We start from the raw sequence: 16,495 nt of genomic DNA on the forward strand, positions 1-16,495 counted from the left end.
GTCAATTTGTTCAATAAGTCTATATTTAACTAGCGCGCTAGAATTTAGAACGTTGCGAGCAATATAAGCCTTGAAATAGCTTGCCGAAAATCGTGGAAAACCTGTCCGCCATTACTCGGACGTCTAAAGTGAGCCAGCGACTGTACTGAAAAGCGGATTTACGCATGAGTTGGTCCGTGACGTCATATGCGCATCGTCGCTTCGAGCTTCGAGTGTTCCAAGAGAGAATATACTGAGAATTAACAGGGTTATAAAAGATATTTCTTCGACAAATTCTTCGTCTAGTTTGCCCGGTGGCGAAACCCAAGAGAGCCGCAACGAAGAGACATTGCAATTTAGCGGTATCGTTTCTTATAATGAGAATTTAAAGCCGTTTGATGTCGGTCTAAAGGGCAATGTTTGTATGCAAATACTTCAATATTTATTTCATTCGATGAGGTTTTGGCGCTGTACCAAGCTGCCGTCTTCTTGTCCAATCGAAGCACCGATCGAAGAAGCCTCGAAGAACGAAGAGGAACGGCGATTCATGGACTACATACGTTTGAATACATGGTATGATGAGAACGACATTGAATAGTTAGGATAAAATGTCTGCAATGTTTAAATTAATAGAGAGCTCTGCATATAAGTACTTATATACATGTAGGTTGCTATTGCCGTTTGCGAAGGATTGAAATGATCTTTACTGTTGTTTTCATTCTTGTAATCTATCATACACGCCATGGGCATAAAATCTATCTCAGCTGTTTATTCCGAAAAAAGCTTTATAAACAGAAATAATGTAAAATTTATACAGCAAAAATAAAGTCAACAAGATGGTGCAGGTGATCAATGGATTTAGCTCCTTGAGTTTTATACAGTTTTACCTTCCTTGACTACAATACAGGTAATAAACCTTTTTAAAACTAAGTGTTTTAATGGGTAATAACACTTCAGACATCTAGCTTCAGCCAGCATTCAGTATTCCTGTTTCTTAAAATAAGAAACCATTTGAATGCTGTATAGAGTCCTTCACTCTATTTACTGATAATGTTATGACTGTCCCACAAGTAGCAGCAAAACTGGGTAGGAGTAGTTTTTCTTATTCATTTAACCCATTTGTTTTCCTCTTGGCCCCGTGATTTTTTGATGATAAAAATAACTGAAACAATATATGCACAACATAGGAACAAGTAAATTAATTAAGGGTTTAAAGTTTTAAGTTCATAAACGGGAACACCTGGACCTCAAACAAACACTGGGACCTTGATCAAACGTTTCCAGTTTTGAACCGGCATTTAAATGAAGCCTGCGGTGAGTCGGGGTCTGGCATCTACTCAAGAAAATATTTTTTTTATGGTATCATATGCAATATGACAGTGGCTCTTTCTAGAGAATATCACTGGCAGTACATTGTGCATCTGCAGTATGTGTATGTAATTGAGAGTTCAATTTTGGGACTAATCTTGTGTCAACTTAACGTGACTGTAAACAAGCCAGCTCCGTGTACCACCCTAAATAAATTGCTCCCTTGATGCAAAAAGGTAAAGTCTGCATGCAAGCCTGCTTGCCCATCAGGCCAAAGCATATCTTGGTTTAAGTAGGATTAAGCAACCTGGATGAGATGGAAGTACAATTGCATCACAGGTTTAACCTCCCCACTCCCCCCACATACATGTAATGACACTGGTCTGGGCTCACACCTGAACAGCTTGATTCAGAGTCTTGCGCACTGACCATTAGGTCACCGCACCTAAATCAAAACAACTACCCCATTGCTATGCAACATTTTTATTTATGGTACAGGTTTGACTGTATTTGTTGTCGGCTTCGCAGTTTGTGTATACTCTTTAAATAAATACATATATACTGTTATGGTTGCAAGGGTCCTGTGTGACCTCAAAATTTCCCCCTTGTTACAAAAAGGCAAGGTCTGCATGCAAGTCTAGTTGCCCACCAAGCAACTAGACTTGCATGCCCTCGTCACACCATCAATTTGCCAGTTCCCATTCTACACTTGGAGAGGAGGCACCATGAGAGTAATCTTGCCCAAGAACACAGCACAATGACACCAGTAAGAGTCCACACCTGAACCGCTTGATCCGGAGTCCGACAACTTACACTTAGGCCACCTCACCTCAATCAATACAACATTTTATTTATGGTACAGATTTGACTGTACTTGTGTTAGAAATTATGATGGATCAGCAGCTCAGGGGTTCTCTGGCACATTCACATGATTTATTGTTGGCTACTACATTCTCAACTTATGAACAAAAAGAGCATGCCAAAAATAAATATATTGCAAACTTAAAATAAAGAGTAGCTAGGATTTCAACGGTGCTCTGTTGCACACAGCATGAGTGATTGGCACAGGTCATAATTATAGCTCATGGCCCCTGTTGTACTTAAATATAATAAAGATATACTGAGTAAAATCCGGATAGCATGTTTGTCTCTGAGACAGGCTAACACTGTTCTATCCTGAGATTACTTCTCAAAAAATGTTTATGAATACTATAAGTGCACAATGAAGTACAGTCCTACTGTAGTGTTTTATATTGCATGGCAGAAATAAACAAGTGACCAACACTGAAGACGTGCTGGTGAGTTTATTAAGACTACAGTGTATACAGAGGACTACAATGGAAACATCATGCACCTCGTGCGAATTTATTTAAGTTTATTTGTACAATAGAGGATATAATTCAGGAACATACAGGCCGATTTGCCCAAAAATTACCTTTTTGACATGAAGTATTTACAATAAATTTGAAAATGACTATTCTAGAACACGAGAGCTTGAGCAACAGAAGTAAATTACGCCACTCACCCAATGTTTTGCTTCTAAAAAGGAGCGAATACAGTAAATTCACTGTAGATATTTCGAAGCGTTCTATTCTATTCACTTCCCTTGGATAGTTGAAGAAGTTAACCTCACAAAGGTTGCAGGGAGAAATATCTATAAAGCATTTCCAAGAGTACAAGTTTCCCTCAAAGTTATCAGACGATCTGTAATTTATATTCATCTTGGGTGGTTCGGGCGAGTTAAAAATTCCGCCTCTTGAAATGTTTTCTGCCACTATGTTGTGCAAAAGTGACCTGGAGATGCCCTGAAGTATGTTTAAAAAACATTTGCGCAGTAGATACGGCTTCTACATCACTGCAGATTAAAAAGAAAACCAATGTTTTTCCAGATCGGTCACTTCAGCCTTCGAAGAAGCCATTTTGTTGATGCGCATATGACGTCAGCATGCTCTCGCCCCAACTAGTTCCAGATCTCTATTTGGTCCTCGGACATTTTTGAATCTAGTAATGGCGGCAAGCCAAAGCCGAAGTTTACGCGTGAAATAAGTGGTCTTCCAATTCGAATTTGAACTTAAAATTTGGCAAGGTTACTATTTAATGTAAATACTTTCAAAAACCGAAAAGAAAAGGGAAGGTAAAATTTTGATCATAGTACCACTTTAAGTAATTTTAAATAAGTATTATGTATTTTAAGTCCTGATGATTTTTACCGTGTTGAAATAAAGATTATTATTATTATTATTATTATTATTATTATCCCATTCATATTTATGACATTTTTTGTCCCATTCCCAGCGACCAGTGACGTAAGTCTCAAAACTAAATGTTTTATTCCTGTGTGGTCTTACGACAAATCTTGATTGGGTCTCTGGGTAATGTCAATGTCAAAATCCTTTTAGCAAAATATTCCTAAACAAAACTTAACTTATAAACTTTGTTTATCAATTTACTTGTGCGGGATGTAACTCCCGTTATATTGGCGAGACTTCCCGTCATTTTTCAACAAGGATCAAAGAGCATACTTTAACTGATAAAAATTCACATGTTTTTAAACACCTTAACAGTTCATCTAATTGCAAAAATTTATACACACTTGATTGTTTTAAAATTTTGGATTCTGCTAAAACCGTTTATTTTCTTACATTAAAAGAGGCTTTTTACATTAAAAGTTTAAAACCAGATTTAAACGCTCAAGTGCAGCATGTTAACACCTTTTTATTATAATCTTTTGTTCTATTAGTAACGGTCTAAAGCTCACACTGTGAGTAATTACTGTTCTAGACAGTACCAGACAGTACCTGCCACTTTGTAACGGCTTTACCGTTATCTTTTGTTGTTGTAATTTTACGTTGTATACAATTCTATTTTTGTAATTTTAGCTTGGGTATATATATAGCCCTAGATTTTTAAATTCTCAATAAACTGAAGATGGCATGAGTGACATGCCGAAACATGTCTTTAAAAGGTTGTTTCGTGTTTTTAAAATTAGTAAGGATAAAGCAAAGACAAACAAACATCCGCCGTCAAAAAGCATCTCTTATCTGATTGCATTGTTCCCCCCATTGTTCACTCGTTCTTACGAGTACACCAGACACGTATCAACGTCTTCTTTTGTTGCTTCACCAATAAAAAAAGGTCCAGATTCTTAATTGGTTGCAGGCGGATAGACAAGTAATCGTATCAAAAAAACCAGACCCGATAGAAGATTAGATAAGGCGTTCCACGTGTAATCTACATGCGTATATGTGTACTATTTTGCTCATTGACCAATCAGAGAACATGTCCAGATTCTTTGTTGGTTTAAGCTGGTGATTATGTTAGGCGCCCAACTTCTGCCGCGAAAAAAAGGAGGACTGATTGCCGATTAGATAATAATATATAAGGGACTCTGTAAAGTGGAGAAACGGACGGCGGATCGCGGACGGCGGACAGCGGACGGCGGACGGCAAAAAAAAAAAAAAAAAATAAATAAAAATAAAAAATTTAAAAAATAAAAAAATTAATAAAAATATCAAAATTATTTTTTCTCAAAGGGTTCGGGCAAGATTCTCCTATCTCTATCCACAGGCCACGGTAGCGCTTTCGTGAGTTTCATTTCGCGGCGAGACGAACGAACCCATGTATGACAGTTTTGCTCTCCAAAATCGATGTAGCTGCTCACAAAACAATTTTTGAAAGAGAAAATAAGCAATGGAATTAAAGACCTTGAAGTTCTCCAAAAGGCAAGTATTCATTCTCCATATTGACAAAATGAAGTTATAGTTTTATGACCGTGGTTTGTCGATCGTTGTTTGTATTCGCACTGATTTCACGCCATTGCAGTTAACTGCAAGTCGGCGGTTTACAGACTCGATTTATCCTTTCAAACGCCTTGCTTCTCTGCTACTTTTCTCCAAAATCTAATACTACTTATCGCCATTCAAGAAAATGAGATGCTTTATTTAAAAACAGTCAAATTATTTCTCGCAATAGTGTACCTTGTGCAGGCGACCGAAGTACATATTTCAGCTTCATTCAGTTTCACTTTCGCAAACTATTTATCAAAACAAAATACCGTACTGTGGAAATCAACATTGAGGTTTTTGACTCGTTAAATACAAATCCCAGCCTGCAAATAAAAACATTTAGGGACGGACCATTAGAAATAACCGGAGGGGGGGGGGGGGGGGGGGTAAAAAATTTTCGGTGCAGGAATGTTTTTTTGAAGGCCTACTTCGCTGCAGGAATTTTTTTTCTGGGGCACAAGCTTTGCACGAATTTTTTTTTCGCCCAAAGATACAGGTCTTTTTTTGTAACACATCTATGATTTGCGCAACAATTATCATTATTAAATAGCATTCACAGCATGAAAACCCGAATTTACGCATTTTTACCGCTTGCGTAAATATACGTAAATATGTGGCCTTTTCTTTACGGACAAGTTCGCGTTCCGTAAAGATGCGTAAACGGCAGAGAACGCGTAAAGACTGCGTAAAAGATATTACATGTTCGTAAAGGATAAAGATCTCGATGGATATAACTCAAGCTAATTCACTACTTTATATGAAAAGAAATACCGGACGAAGTGAAATATCATCCTTCTTAAGTAGAATTAGAGTTATTTTGATCAGCTTCACTGTTAACACTTTACGCGTCTTTAAGATTCTTAACGATTCTTTACGTACCGTTCTTTACGTACCTTTAACTTTCTTTACGCCTTTAAAACAGTTCTTACGCGCCTTGGATATAATTCACCACTTTCTAATAAGAGAAATGCTAAAAGAAGTGATAAATCGTCGATCAGAGTAGAATTAAAACTATTATGATCAGTTTCGTTGTTAAAACTTTACGAATCTTTAACATTGTTTACGCTTCTTTACGAACCGTTCTTTACGGACCTTTAACTTTCTTTACTCAGAGTCAATCTTAACGCGCCTTTTATTTCTTTTTACAACATTACTATTTCTTTAAGGCTATTCGATTAATTCTGTACCCACAATTCAACTACTTTTAAATGTCTTTCCGAATATGTATAAGCTGTTTTTTTTTTACACGGCCACAAACTGTCCGCTGTAATTACCTTTTTTGATGCACATTTTAATAGCATTGAAAAACAGGGAGTTGTCTTATCACGAGAGATAACTGTTTTGTTCTTACAATGGAGACTGCACTGATATATGCAAGCATGATGCTTTGACAGTTAGCTTTTCCAACTTTAAGATTAGACTGTCAAGGCTTCTTGCATTCATTGGCCTAGCCTCCGGCCTCTGTTTATCCTAAAAATTGATCCACCTCCCGGAATCTAAATTTTTTGCTTGTTTGCAAGTGAAAACCACATCTTATCTTTTAAATAAAACAGTGCTTCGTTCAATTTATAAACAGTATTATAAAATCCATGGAATTGTTACCGTGAAGCTGCCTCGTCCCCAGGCGCCGATTGGCCGGACATAGTCCATTTTGCAGATACAGTGGCCATGTTGATTCTGCCCCCAGGGCATCCTATAATATTTAATAGAGTTTTTATGATGGTAATTACAGAATTATCACAATAAAAGAATAAATCATATCAATGAGCATTATAGGATGCCCTGAGGGCAAAATCAATATGGCTGCCGCATCTGCGAAATGGACTATTGAGGCGGTAAGGCGCCAAGCGAACCGTGCACGTCAGTCCCACAACGCCAAGCGAACCGTGCACGACCAAGGACGAGGACGCCTGGGGACGAGGCAGACCGTGAAGCTCGAACACATTCTATAAGGGTGCGTTTCTTTGGGAAAAATCCAAATCCGGATTCTTGATCCAAAAACGGATTTTGCGTTTCTTTACCTATATCCGAAAATGGATTAATCTTGGATCAATGATCTGAAGAATCCACACTTCGAGTGGATACATCAGATCATATCTGAATCCGGATTTTTAGGATTCATGATCCGTGCGTTTTTTTGGGAAAGGATTCGAAAAAAGTACCTTGGCCCAGCGGTCTTTGCTGTGAAAATACAGGTCCGCTCTTTGTAAACACTGCCATACGGACAGTTTTAGGTGGTTATTTCGATCAAAATGCAAACATATTTCACGATAAAAGGAAACGGTAGCTTTAGATAGGTATGTAGTATCATTTTAAACGAGATACAGGTTTTCTAGAACAGCCACTGGGTGCCTACGGAAGTTATATCCTTTTGAAATTGTCACGAGTGAAATTTGCACTGATCATTTCGCAATCATTCTTCGCTCTCAGATGCTTTCTCGCCACTTTGAGCCTAACGCTAAAGAAGATCTACTTCGACGTGTGGTTTTTGTAAAAGATTTTGTATGCTTAAATTATTTTAGCCAGGATACATTCGACGAAAAATAAATTTGTGCTGATATTTTATGTTCTGTGCGAAATGTGTTTACGGGGTTGTCATGGCAAAAAATCCGTTTTCGGATTCTTCGTTTCTTTGGGAGCAAAGTATCCGTGTGATCTGAGATCAATGATCCAATTTTGGATTTTCCCAAAGAAACGCACCCTAAGTCTTTCATTGACTTTTCATGCGATCGGCTTGCCGGCCGAGCGATTTTCAGTCTGTCCCTCAGAGGTGGACTGGGCACTGTTATACGTCGCTATTAAGGGTCAGCGGGTTTACGTGTGTGCCTGAAATTGGCGTCCATTTTGAAAGTGACAATGATTCACAACTTGTTCAACGGTCCACTTCGAAGTCTTCTCTCCTGTTGTTGTTGAGCTTAGTTTATCGAAAACTTGTCCTAACATACAATACAAGCCTTCGGACATAAAAAAGGTTGAGATGGAATGTGTGGTGGACGCGTACATCGTTCCATTTCCTCAGGTTATTCCATGACTTCGAGTCGAGCGCGAAACAGTGAGGTATGATTAGGTGAGTAGGCTTTGTCTTTTTTATGTCTTAAGCTATGTATAATTTCTTACCTTTTCTATGCTGTACATCCCTTGTAGAAGATATTTCTTTACACTTTAGAGGTAAGCAATAATTTTTACTTATCATGTTCGAATCCCCAGGAGTTCATGACAAACAAATTATTAATTATTTACTCATTTGAAGTGCGTAGACTCTTTGTATCAAAACTGCAAATGTTATAAATAGTATTATACGTCCAGGGTTACATGCATGCGTTACTAAATATACTTTGTAAATCAATCACACTTTCAATGTTCTCCAACCTTGGATAAAACTACTAGCAACTAAAGCCATGAGTGAGAACTGCGGTTTCACTTCAAAATTATGGAATTTTACAAGTACATAGTCCCAGGTTTTTAAAGTTCTAGTAAATTTAAAAACAATATTTTAATCAAACTGAATTCTTTTGAAAATATCTTGCTTGATCATCAAACACCTAGCCTGCGCTGCAGATGAAACTAAACCCTAGCCGGGGTAAGATTATGTCTGCGACGCAGGCTACAATTGATAAACAAATACATGTAGTTGACAACAATCAATGAAAATCAATGTTCAAAGCAACACAATTATTGACAACCATAAATGAAAATCAATGCTCAAAGCAACAAAATAATGGTGAGTTCATTGGCTTTTGATTGCTTAAAGAAAATTGTAAGGTACATGAAGGGATAAGAATACATTGTTTGTTTGTTGCATGAATCTTAAGGTCTCCACACACGTGGGGACATGTCACAGGGACACGTCGCAGCAAAATGTAGAAGCGACAAAATCATGTGTTGAAGCTGTTTTGTCTTTGCTACATGTTGCACGGAATTCAACTCATTGAACTTCGTGCAACATGTCGCAGGGACAAACTGTTGCAGGAATTCCTGTTGCACATCTCAAAATTATCAGCACACACAAAGGGATGTGTCACTGCCACATGTCCCTGAGTATGTCACTGCTACATGTTGTTGCAACATGTCCCTGCGCCTTGTCATTGTGGAGACCTTTACATTGTACCCTGAAAAGAATGAGTCAGTCAGAAAATGGTATGCGTAGTTAATGTATGGGGCTGTGCAGAAACCTTGCCATGACCTTTCCTTTGCTAATACCCCGGGGGGGGGGGGGGGGCACTCCCATACATGAGCTATATGGGTATGTGCCGCTGGGAAGGGTATGGTTTTCAAGCAGTTTAGTCTGGGATAGGGTATAGAAATCAGAGAGTTTTGGTCTAGAAAAGGGTAGCATTTGCCGGGAAACCGATCGACGGTATGACGAATATACTGTAGTCCAGAAACTCGGAAGAGAAAGAGGCTTTCCTAAACGTAAATAAAATCATCGCGGCCAGGGTTGGAAATTAGCGCTCGCCCGCTCGCCCAGGCGAGTGTGAAAACTGTCGGGCGAGTACAAATCACGGATCACTCGCCCGGTTTGGCGAGTACGATTTTCATATCCAGAATATAGTATTCAAAATAAGTGAAACTTTTACTTCCCACTTTAAAATAATCTACGCTGTCCACAAGCCGATAGCTTACCAACATTTTGAAATCTCAAACAAAGCTGTGTTCGCGTTCGTAAACAGACAAAAATGGCTTCCGTTTGGTGCATGTTACATGACGGACGTACTTGTACAAAGTAATACCTCTGGTCAAAAATTCACTGATTCATCCACCGAGCCGCGAAACGCAGCAAGATGGCCATTTCTCGCCTCTTTTCCTGTACAATTTCGCTTGCAAACAACGAGAATTTGGATATACGTATCAAATAAAACTGTGTTTCAACTTTTGAAGTAAGTGTGCGCTGTTTGTATTGTGGAGTAAGGTCTATATTTGGCAATTTTTCACTGAAGAAATAGATTGCAGTCTGTTTTGCGATCGACCACCAAAGTGCACAGTGAGCAGTGATTAAAAATTGAAGTTGTATATTTTATTATTTGTAGGGGGAGGGGGCCTAAATTTTTCGTTTTTAATGGAAGAAGACTGGGCGAGTGAAAATTGATCTGGGCGAGTGCAATTTGAAGGTCACTCGCCCAAATGGCGAGTGCTCCGAAATTTTAGTTTCCAACCCTGGCGGCATCGTTGTTCACAGATGGTTTTCCATTAAAACACTGATAATGATACAGTTCTAACAAAATGCAAGTCTGGGATAGGCTAGGGATTTTCAGTGTCTAGTCTAGTATAGGGTTGCAAAAATCAGCTGAACATGGTCTGGTATAGGGTAAGGGCTTCAAATTCCCAGCGTCACACCCCCACCCAAAAATATACTTATTACACATGTATCATGCGAGCCCTGTTCGTGATTACAACTTTTTGTTACACACAAAAATCTTAAAGGACCCCTGTCAGTCACCCTTGCAAGAATTTCAGTGTTACAATGTATACCAGTATTTTATGTAGAGCGTGTCTAAACAAAACAGATAATGGTGAAACTGCTAAAGGTAATTAAGCAAACTTCCAGTAATACAACTTACAGTATACACTGTATGTACAGCAATGCAATAAGATTTCGCTTCACGATACAGTTTTCATAATTTCGATGGCCTTGAAACTGACAGAGGCTGGCTAGGGTCCTTTAATAAGAAAGCATACTGTACGTAAACCACTCTGGTAACAATGCATGTCTAGAAATAAAATAATGTCAAAGTAACTGTTTTGCCTCAAATACTGAACACATGTACAGTGTTTACAGGAAATGTCTGTAAGAATTCTTATTTTGCTAATTGGCTTAATGAATGGGTCAAGTGATTATAATATAACAACAGAGTTGATGTTAATAAATGTCTCACATACATCTAATCAGACACTGTGACTGAATTGTTATTTTTTATTCCATTTAATAGAAACTGGAAAGGCATCACTTTGCATATAAAATGATGAAAGACATGACAGCAAAAGAACGACACTGCAGCTATAGTTGCTATTGTGAGACTGCCGTATCTTCATGGACAACATGAGTGGGAGGTCTCACCATCAACATCTCATGGTTTTGTCATTACCCTTGCATGGCATTAGTAAGAGTGTTCCATGGGTTTGCTCAAGTTAAACTTTTGCTTTTTGTAAGACTGGCCCTCCCATGGTACAGGTGTCTCTCCTATAATGAAGACCACTCATGGAGAGTAAAGTTTCTATGAGTCATAATTCAAGGTGAATTTTACACAAAGTTGGTTATTATCTATTATTTAAACCATGGTTTCCCATTATACAAGTTAGCTTAGAAGCACTCTACTTTGCTTATGGTGACCCTAGTTTGCCTGCAGTTAGTTCTGCTCTGGTCTACTTGCCATCTGGTTTTACTCGGGTTTGCTTGTAGCGAGTTCCACTCTAGTTTGCTTGCAGATAGCTTTCATTTGCTAGTAAGGGCAACACTGTTTTCAATTTTAAGATTCGACTCATCATCATTGACTCATTTGACTCATAAAAACTTTACTCTCCATGAGTGATCTTCATTATGGGTGAGGCAGACTAATGAATTATGCAACATGTTACCATGCAGCTACCATGGGAGAGGGTCAGTCTTGCAAAAGCAAAAGCTTAACTTGAGCACACACATGGGAACATTCTAATGCCATATGCAAAGGCAATGACAAAACCATGAGATGTCGATGGTGAGTCAGAGGCCTACAACTGCTGGCCGACTTTGGGCCTGTTAGGAACATCACAACAGAGTAGACACTAATGTGAACATGAATTTCACCAAAAAATAGTGTTTGTGCTTTTAACTTAGTTTCTTTTAAGCATGCAATGTTGGAAATTCAGTGAAATTAATTTCCTGTACAAAGCTTTAAATTAGTGGACACATATCTAAGGAAATGTATTATTTCCAAAGGAAATGTATAATTGCCAATAAGATTATATTTTACAGTACAGTAACAATAAATAATTTGTGTCACATACATGTAGGCACTTAAGCCAAACCACCTTGAACAATGGAAACAAAGAATTTACAATTAAGCTGAACAGTCAAGTTTTAAAAAAACCTGTTATTGTTTCCAATTATTTCTAGTATAAATTCACTGTTATTAACAATCAAACCAAGTTGCAATATGACCGCCTCCACTAACAATAAAGCAGTGACCCCTAGACCACTTTCTCAGGGACTTCTTTCCTCCTGTGTCTTTGTTGCAGGGATCTTCAAGTGGCAAAGTTTCTTAACTAGGAAGCAGGTCTTTGTTGAATCCTGTAAACTCTTCAAGTCCTTTAGAAATACAGACAACTTATGTTAAAATAAAACAAAAATATATAACATAGTGTTTGAGCCATTAATTAAAAATGCTTAACAATTAAAACTGTGCAAATTCATTCTATGACATAACCATAAATTAAAGTAAGAATTTGTGTTGTCAAATTATCTAATACTTAACGTTAAAGATTGCTGGAATTGTAATGAGCTTAACAGGAAAAGAATTAAATATAGCTTCAACAAAATATTCAAGTAATATTGTTTTAAGTGATTTTATGTACTCAACAGCTAGTGTGACACATGGCAACAGCTATCATGAGGGTTTGTGCACATTGAGATTTCATATCAATTTACTCATATTGCAATTACCTTGGGCACTAACTGAAGATAAACCTAAATCACTTCCTTGCAATTTGTTCACAGTCTCATCAACAAAGTGAACCTGTTCGCTATTCTCACCGCTGTCATCAGGGTCATGTACAATTGGTGCATTGGTTCCTCCTTTTAAAAAAAACAAAACAAAACAAAACAAAAACAGAACAATAAATTGTAAAAGTTATGTTTTGGAATTTCATTTGGTGTTTTTGGTCTATAGAATACCTTAAAATTCTGTTTATAAGCCCCCTGTTAAAAGGCCCTCCAATAGAGGAAGACGGTACTGAACAGGGCTAACTTTTGATTGGATTACATGTTTTAAACTTTGAAACATCAATAATTATGGCTGATCAACACTACAATGGCTTGTCGAAACACTTTTTGCATTCCACTTATATGCACCAACCCAGGTTATGACCCAAATTTTACTCTTCATCACTAGAGAAATTCTTTATTTATACAAATGGCTGCATGAGATATTACCACTGTCAATAAATACTTGGAGTATTACAGAACATGCAAGGCATTATTATAATGAGCTTTCACATGATAAATTGGTGTGAAGTCAGAAACCACATACATACTGTCTGAAAATAGCTTGTTAAATCAAACTGAACCACATGGATATTTTCCTACCTTGCTTTGAGCAGTATTCAAGAAATTCTTTCAGGCCAGTGGGGATTCCCTGCTCAGACAGATTACTACAGTGGGTCTTGCAGAAGGCCTTCCCTTTTTCAGGTGTGGCTGCACATATGTCTGGATAATTGACCATAGGCAAGCTCGGGATTGCATTTTTAACCTTGTACATGCAGTGGAGGAATCTCAACTTCCAGTTACCATCAATCACCCAAAGTTTTCCACAACCTGCAGATACATATTTAATAATTATTACTCATCACAATTAATTATTAAGTACTAAAAACAATTCATTTCTCAATATTAGTTATCCTCAACCAATTACGGCGCGTGAAAGAACGGCCCTGTTAAAAAGCCAATCAGAGGTTAAAATGCGGGGGGCCGGAACAAGCTTTTTTGCCGCAATTTGCAGACGGACTATACCAGGGTTTTGCTCGTCTGCAACGTAGGCTAAACATTAGTCACAATTGTATATTTTTCACTTTTTCATCACTTGAAAATAAAAAAGTTTATTTCAATAAATTATATTACCTCTCTTTTTACAGTCCTCTGTACAATTATGTATGTAAGTTGAAACCCTCCTCCTCTCTTCAATGCCATCCATCAGTTGTTCTCTGTCAGCATCCTTGTACATGGGAAAATCTTTTAATGGAGAGCCACTCTCTCTTAATGAATTCTCTAACTCACCCCACCAGAACATGTCGGCCACACACTTTGCAGACAGTTCTCTTTGTGAACAGCCTGAATGACAAAAATTTGCATTGTGTTACATACTTATTACTTGAGGTAAAAAAATCAAGAAAACTTGAAAATTAACATTGCTGATCAGAGGGGAATCTAATACTCAATTACTTTTAGTTTTTTTCTGGTAAATGCTGTGATAATTTCTCATAAACCATGACTCAGTTTAACATGTACAGACAAATACATGAAAATGAAATTCTTTCTTTGAGGGTGGTGGACAAAACACTGGAGATCAAGTATTACAGCAAATACATTAATTTCTCACTTGGAATATTATTTTAGGGTACCTTAATTTTGAAAATTAACAACACTTGTTATTAACATGAAATTTTAAAAGTTTTCATTAGTTTTATTTTATTACTCATAAATTTTGTTCAAATTAAAATGGTTTTTATATCCCTTTAATAAGATAGTCTATTATAGAGGTAAAATCCATTGAAGGCAGTTTATTTATCTTTAGATGCTCAGAGGTGAATAGTACTTTGCTATAATCACCTCTGAGTTAACCAATCAGCGCACACATGAAGCACTATTCACTTGTGTGGTATATACTAAATTATAATAATTATTGATAAAATTCAGGATTCCTAACTTGAATTTGAAAAAAAAATGAATAAGAAAGTAATAAAATCACAAACTAGTAAAAGAAAAATAACCTAAGAAAAAAAAGAGAAATAAACCGAGATAGGTAGATGAATAACTAGATCAATCTGATCGTTTAATCAAAACCAAATCTAGCAGCTTAATTAAAGTTCAATTATTTGAATGTGTTCATAAGTGAAGCAATTACTTAATTATAAATATTCACTTGCCTTCTTTTCTCCTCATCCACTCACTATATCCCTCAGCAAAAGCTTCAAATGAGAGCCATCCGTGATTTCTATTTTAAATGGTTAGTAAACATTATACAAAATTGTTATTGATATATCTTAGTTGGAACCATTTAACAAACAGACATCGAAACTGGTTTATTGGGCCTCCCCACCACGACAAGGTGGACTCTTATAGGGGAGGGAGGAAACAGCAAATGGGACATTCCATTTTTTATCCGCACCCCCCCTAAGGATGGCGGGTTTTTGCTAAGGGGGGTTCGGATTTTTTCTTCAAAGAAGCCGACAAAATTTGGACCGTTCGGAAATTTTTTTCAAAGGTGCCGACAAACAATCAACCCTTCGGATTTCATTTTTCAAAGGGCACCGACAAAAAGTTGAGGGTTTGGATTCCTGTCATCCTTAGGGGGGGTGCGGATAAAAAATGGAACGTCCCAATAAGAAGAGATACATTCAATTTCCTATCAGTGACAGCGTAAAATCACTCACACAACTAGATGTTTTTAAAAACAAGAGTCCCTTGGCAATAAACCAGTTTATGAAATATATATATATATTAGATAATTCTAATTCAGAAAATATTAAAAGAAATAATCTTACTTACGCAAGAGAACAGTACAATTCAAAAAGTTCACGATCTACAAGTGTGGAGTCAGTTGCCTCGACTGTATCTCTGATCGTGTCGTAAAACTGGTATCCACTCTCCTTGTTTCCAAAGCGAGAGTAAGAGAAATTCAAACGGCATTTATTGCACCGCAAAGTAATTTTTTTGCCTGCAAAAGAATAATATTAAAACATTGGCTGCAATCCTTGTGACAAAGAAATAATTAAAATTCTACTGGTTTTTTAAAACAGTGTTAAACGACGAAGCATATGGCACTTTTACGACACAATTATATGAAAGTTGTGAGGATCTAGGCAGAATAATGATAACTTATAGCGGTATTGTACATAAATGAAAAATGTACAAAATAAAAAAAGTATTATTACATTACCTGCAAAGGAACCTTTGAATCCAAAGAACACAACGTCGCTAGGATCATTGTGGCGCGATAAATTTCCGCCACCCTGAAGACATCGGCTTGTTGGAGGCCCAAAGCAACGCTGATCCTTTCCGGATGATTGGGAAAGATGATCTGCCAACAAAATAGCGTTTGGCAGATCTTCGACATCCTTCAGAGCAGGGAACAGTTCCTCTATTATCTCCAACCGATTCGTGGAGAATAAAAGAGGAACCGTTGACACCGCTTGCCGGAGGATGTCGAACTTATGAAGGCCGAACTTGGAGATTAGAAATACAGAAATCTGATCTTCAGAAAGGCAAGGTGTTCTAAGCAATTCTAACACAGTTAACTTTGCTAACTGTGTGACACTACCAAGGCAATCCGCCGCAGCAAACAAGCTTGGGTCTTCAAGATCGCTTAGTCTGCGACGAGCTCTCTTGCCAGCCATCTTGATATTGTGCAAACTTGATCCAGTCCTCTACTGACCGTGTAACACTGGTAACAGTTGTAACAGTGTTACATAAAAGTGATACCAGATCTCTGATCCTAAATCGGGCAGCATGTGTG

General features: G+C 37.5%; 1 protein-coding gene across 1 annotated transcript; it reads right to left on the reverse strand.

Moving 5' to 3' along the window:
* Nucleotides 1–12,298: 12,298 nt before the first annotated feature.
* On the reverse strand, nucleotides 12,299–16,376 carry LOC144633485 (uncharacterized). Its single transcript, XM_078492341.1, has 7 exons — nucleotides 15,920–16,376; nucleotides 15,529–15,697; nucleotides 14,907–14,974; nucleotides 13,882–14,091; nucleotides 13,351–13,578; nucleotides 12,709–12,840; nucleotides 12,299–12,354 (listed from the first exon to the last, which is right to left on the reverse strand). Exons 1-7 carry the CDS (start codon nucleotides 16,374–16,376, stop codon nucleotides 12,308–12,310), a joined length of 1,311 nt encoding a protein of 436 aa, XP_078348467.1. The 3' UTR covers nucleotides 12,299–12,307.
* Between the last annotated feature and the right edge of the window lie 119 nt (nucleotides 16,377–16,495).

This window comes from Oculina patagonica, chromosome 12 (assembly GCF_052425735.1).
Source record: "Oculina patagonica isolate OP01 chromosome 12, crgOcupat, whole genome shotgun sequence".
NCBI classification, from domain to species: domain Eukaryota; kingdom Metazoa; phylum Cnidaria; class Anthozoa; order Scleractinia; family Oculinidae; genus Oculina; species Oculina patagonica.

What these genes read in the sequence shown, in the direction of transcription:
- LOC144633485 (XM_078492341.1), bottom strand. Translation starts at nt 16,376, where the DNA reads ATGGCTGGCAAGAGAGCTCGTCGCAGACTAAGCGATCTTGAAGACCCA. An exon ending in GAATTGTACTGTTCTCTTGC is followed by an intron (nt 14,975 to 15,528) that starts GTAAGTAAGATT and finishes CATTTAAAATAG; the next exon opens with AAATCACGGATGGCTCTCAT. An exon ending in ATCTTCAGTTAGTGCCCAAG is followed by an intron (nt 12,355 to 12,708) that starts GTAATTGCAATA and finishes GTATTTCTAAAG; the next exon opens with GACTTGAAGAGTTTACAGGA.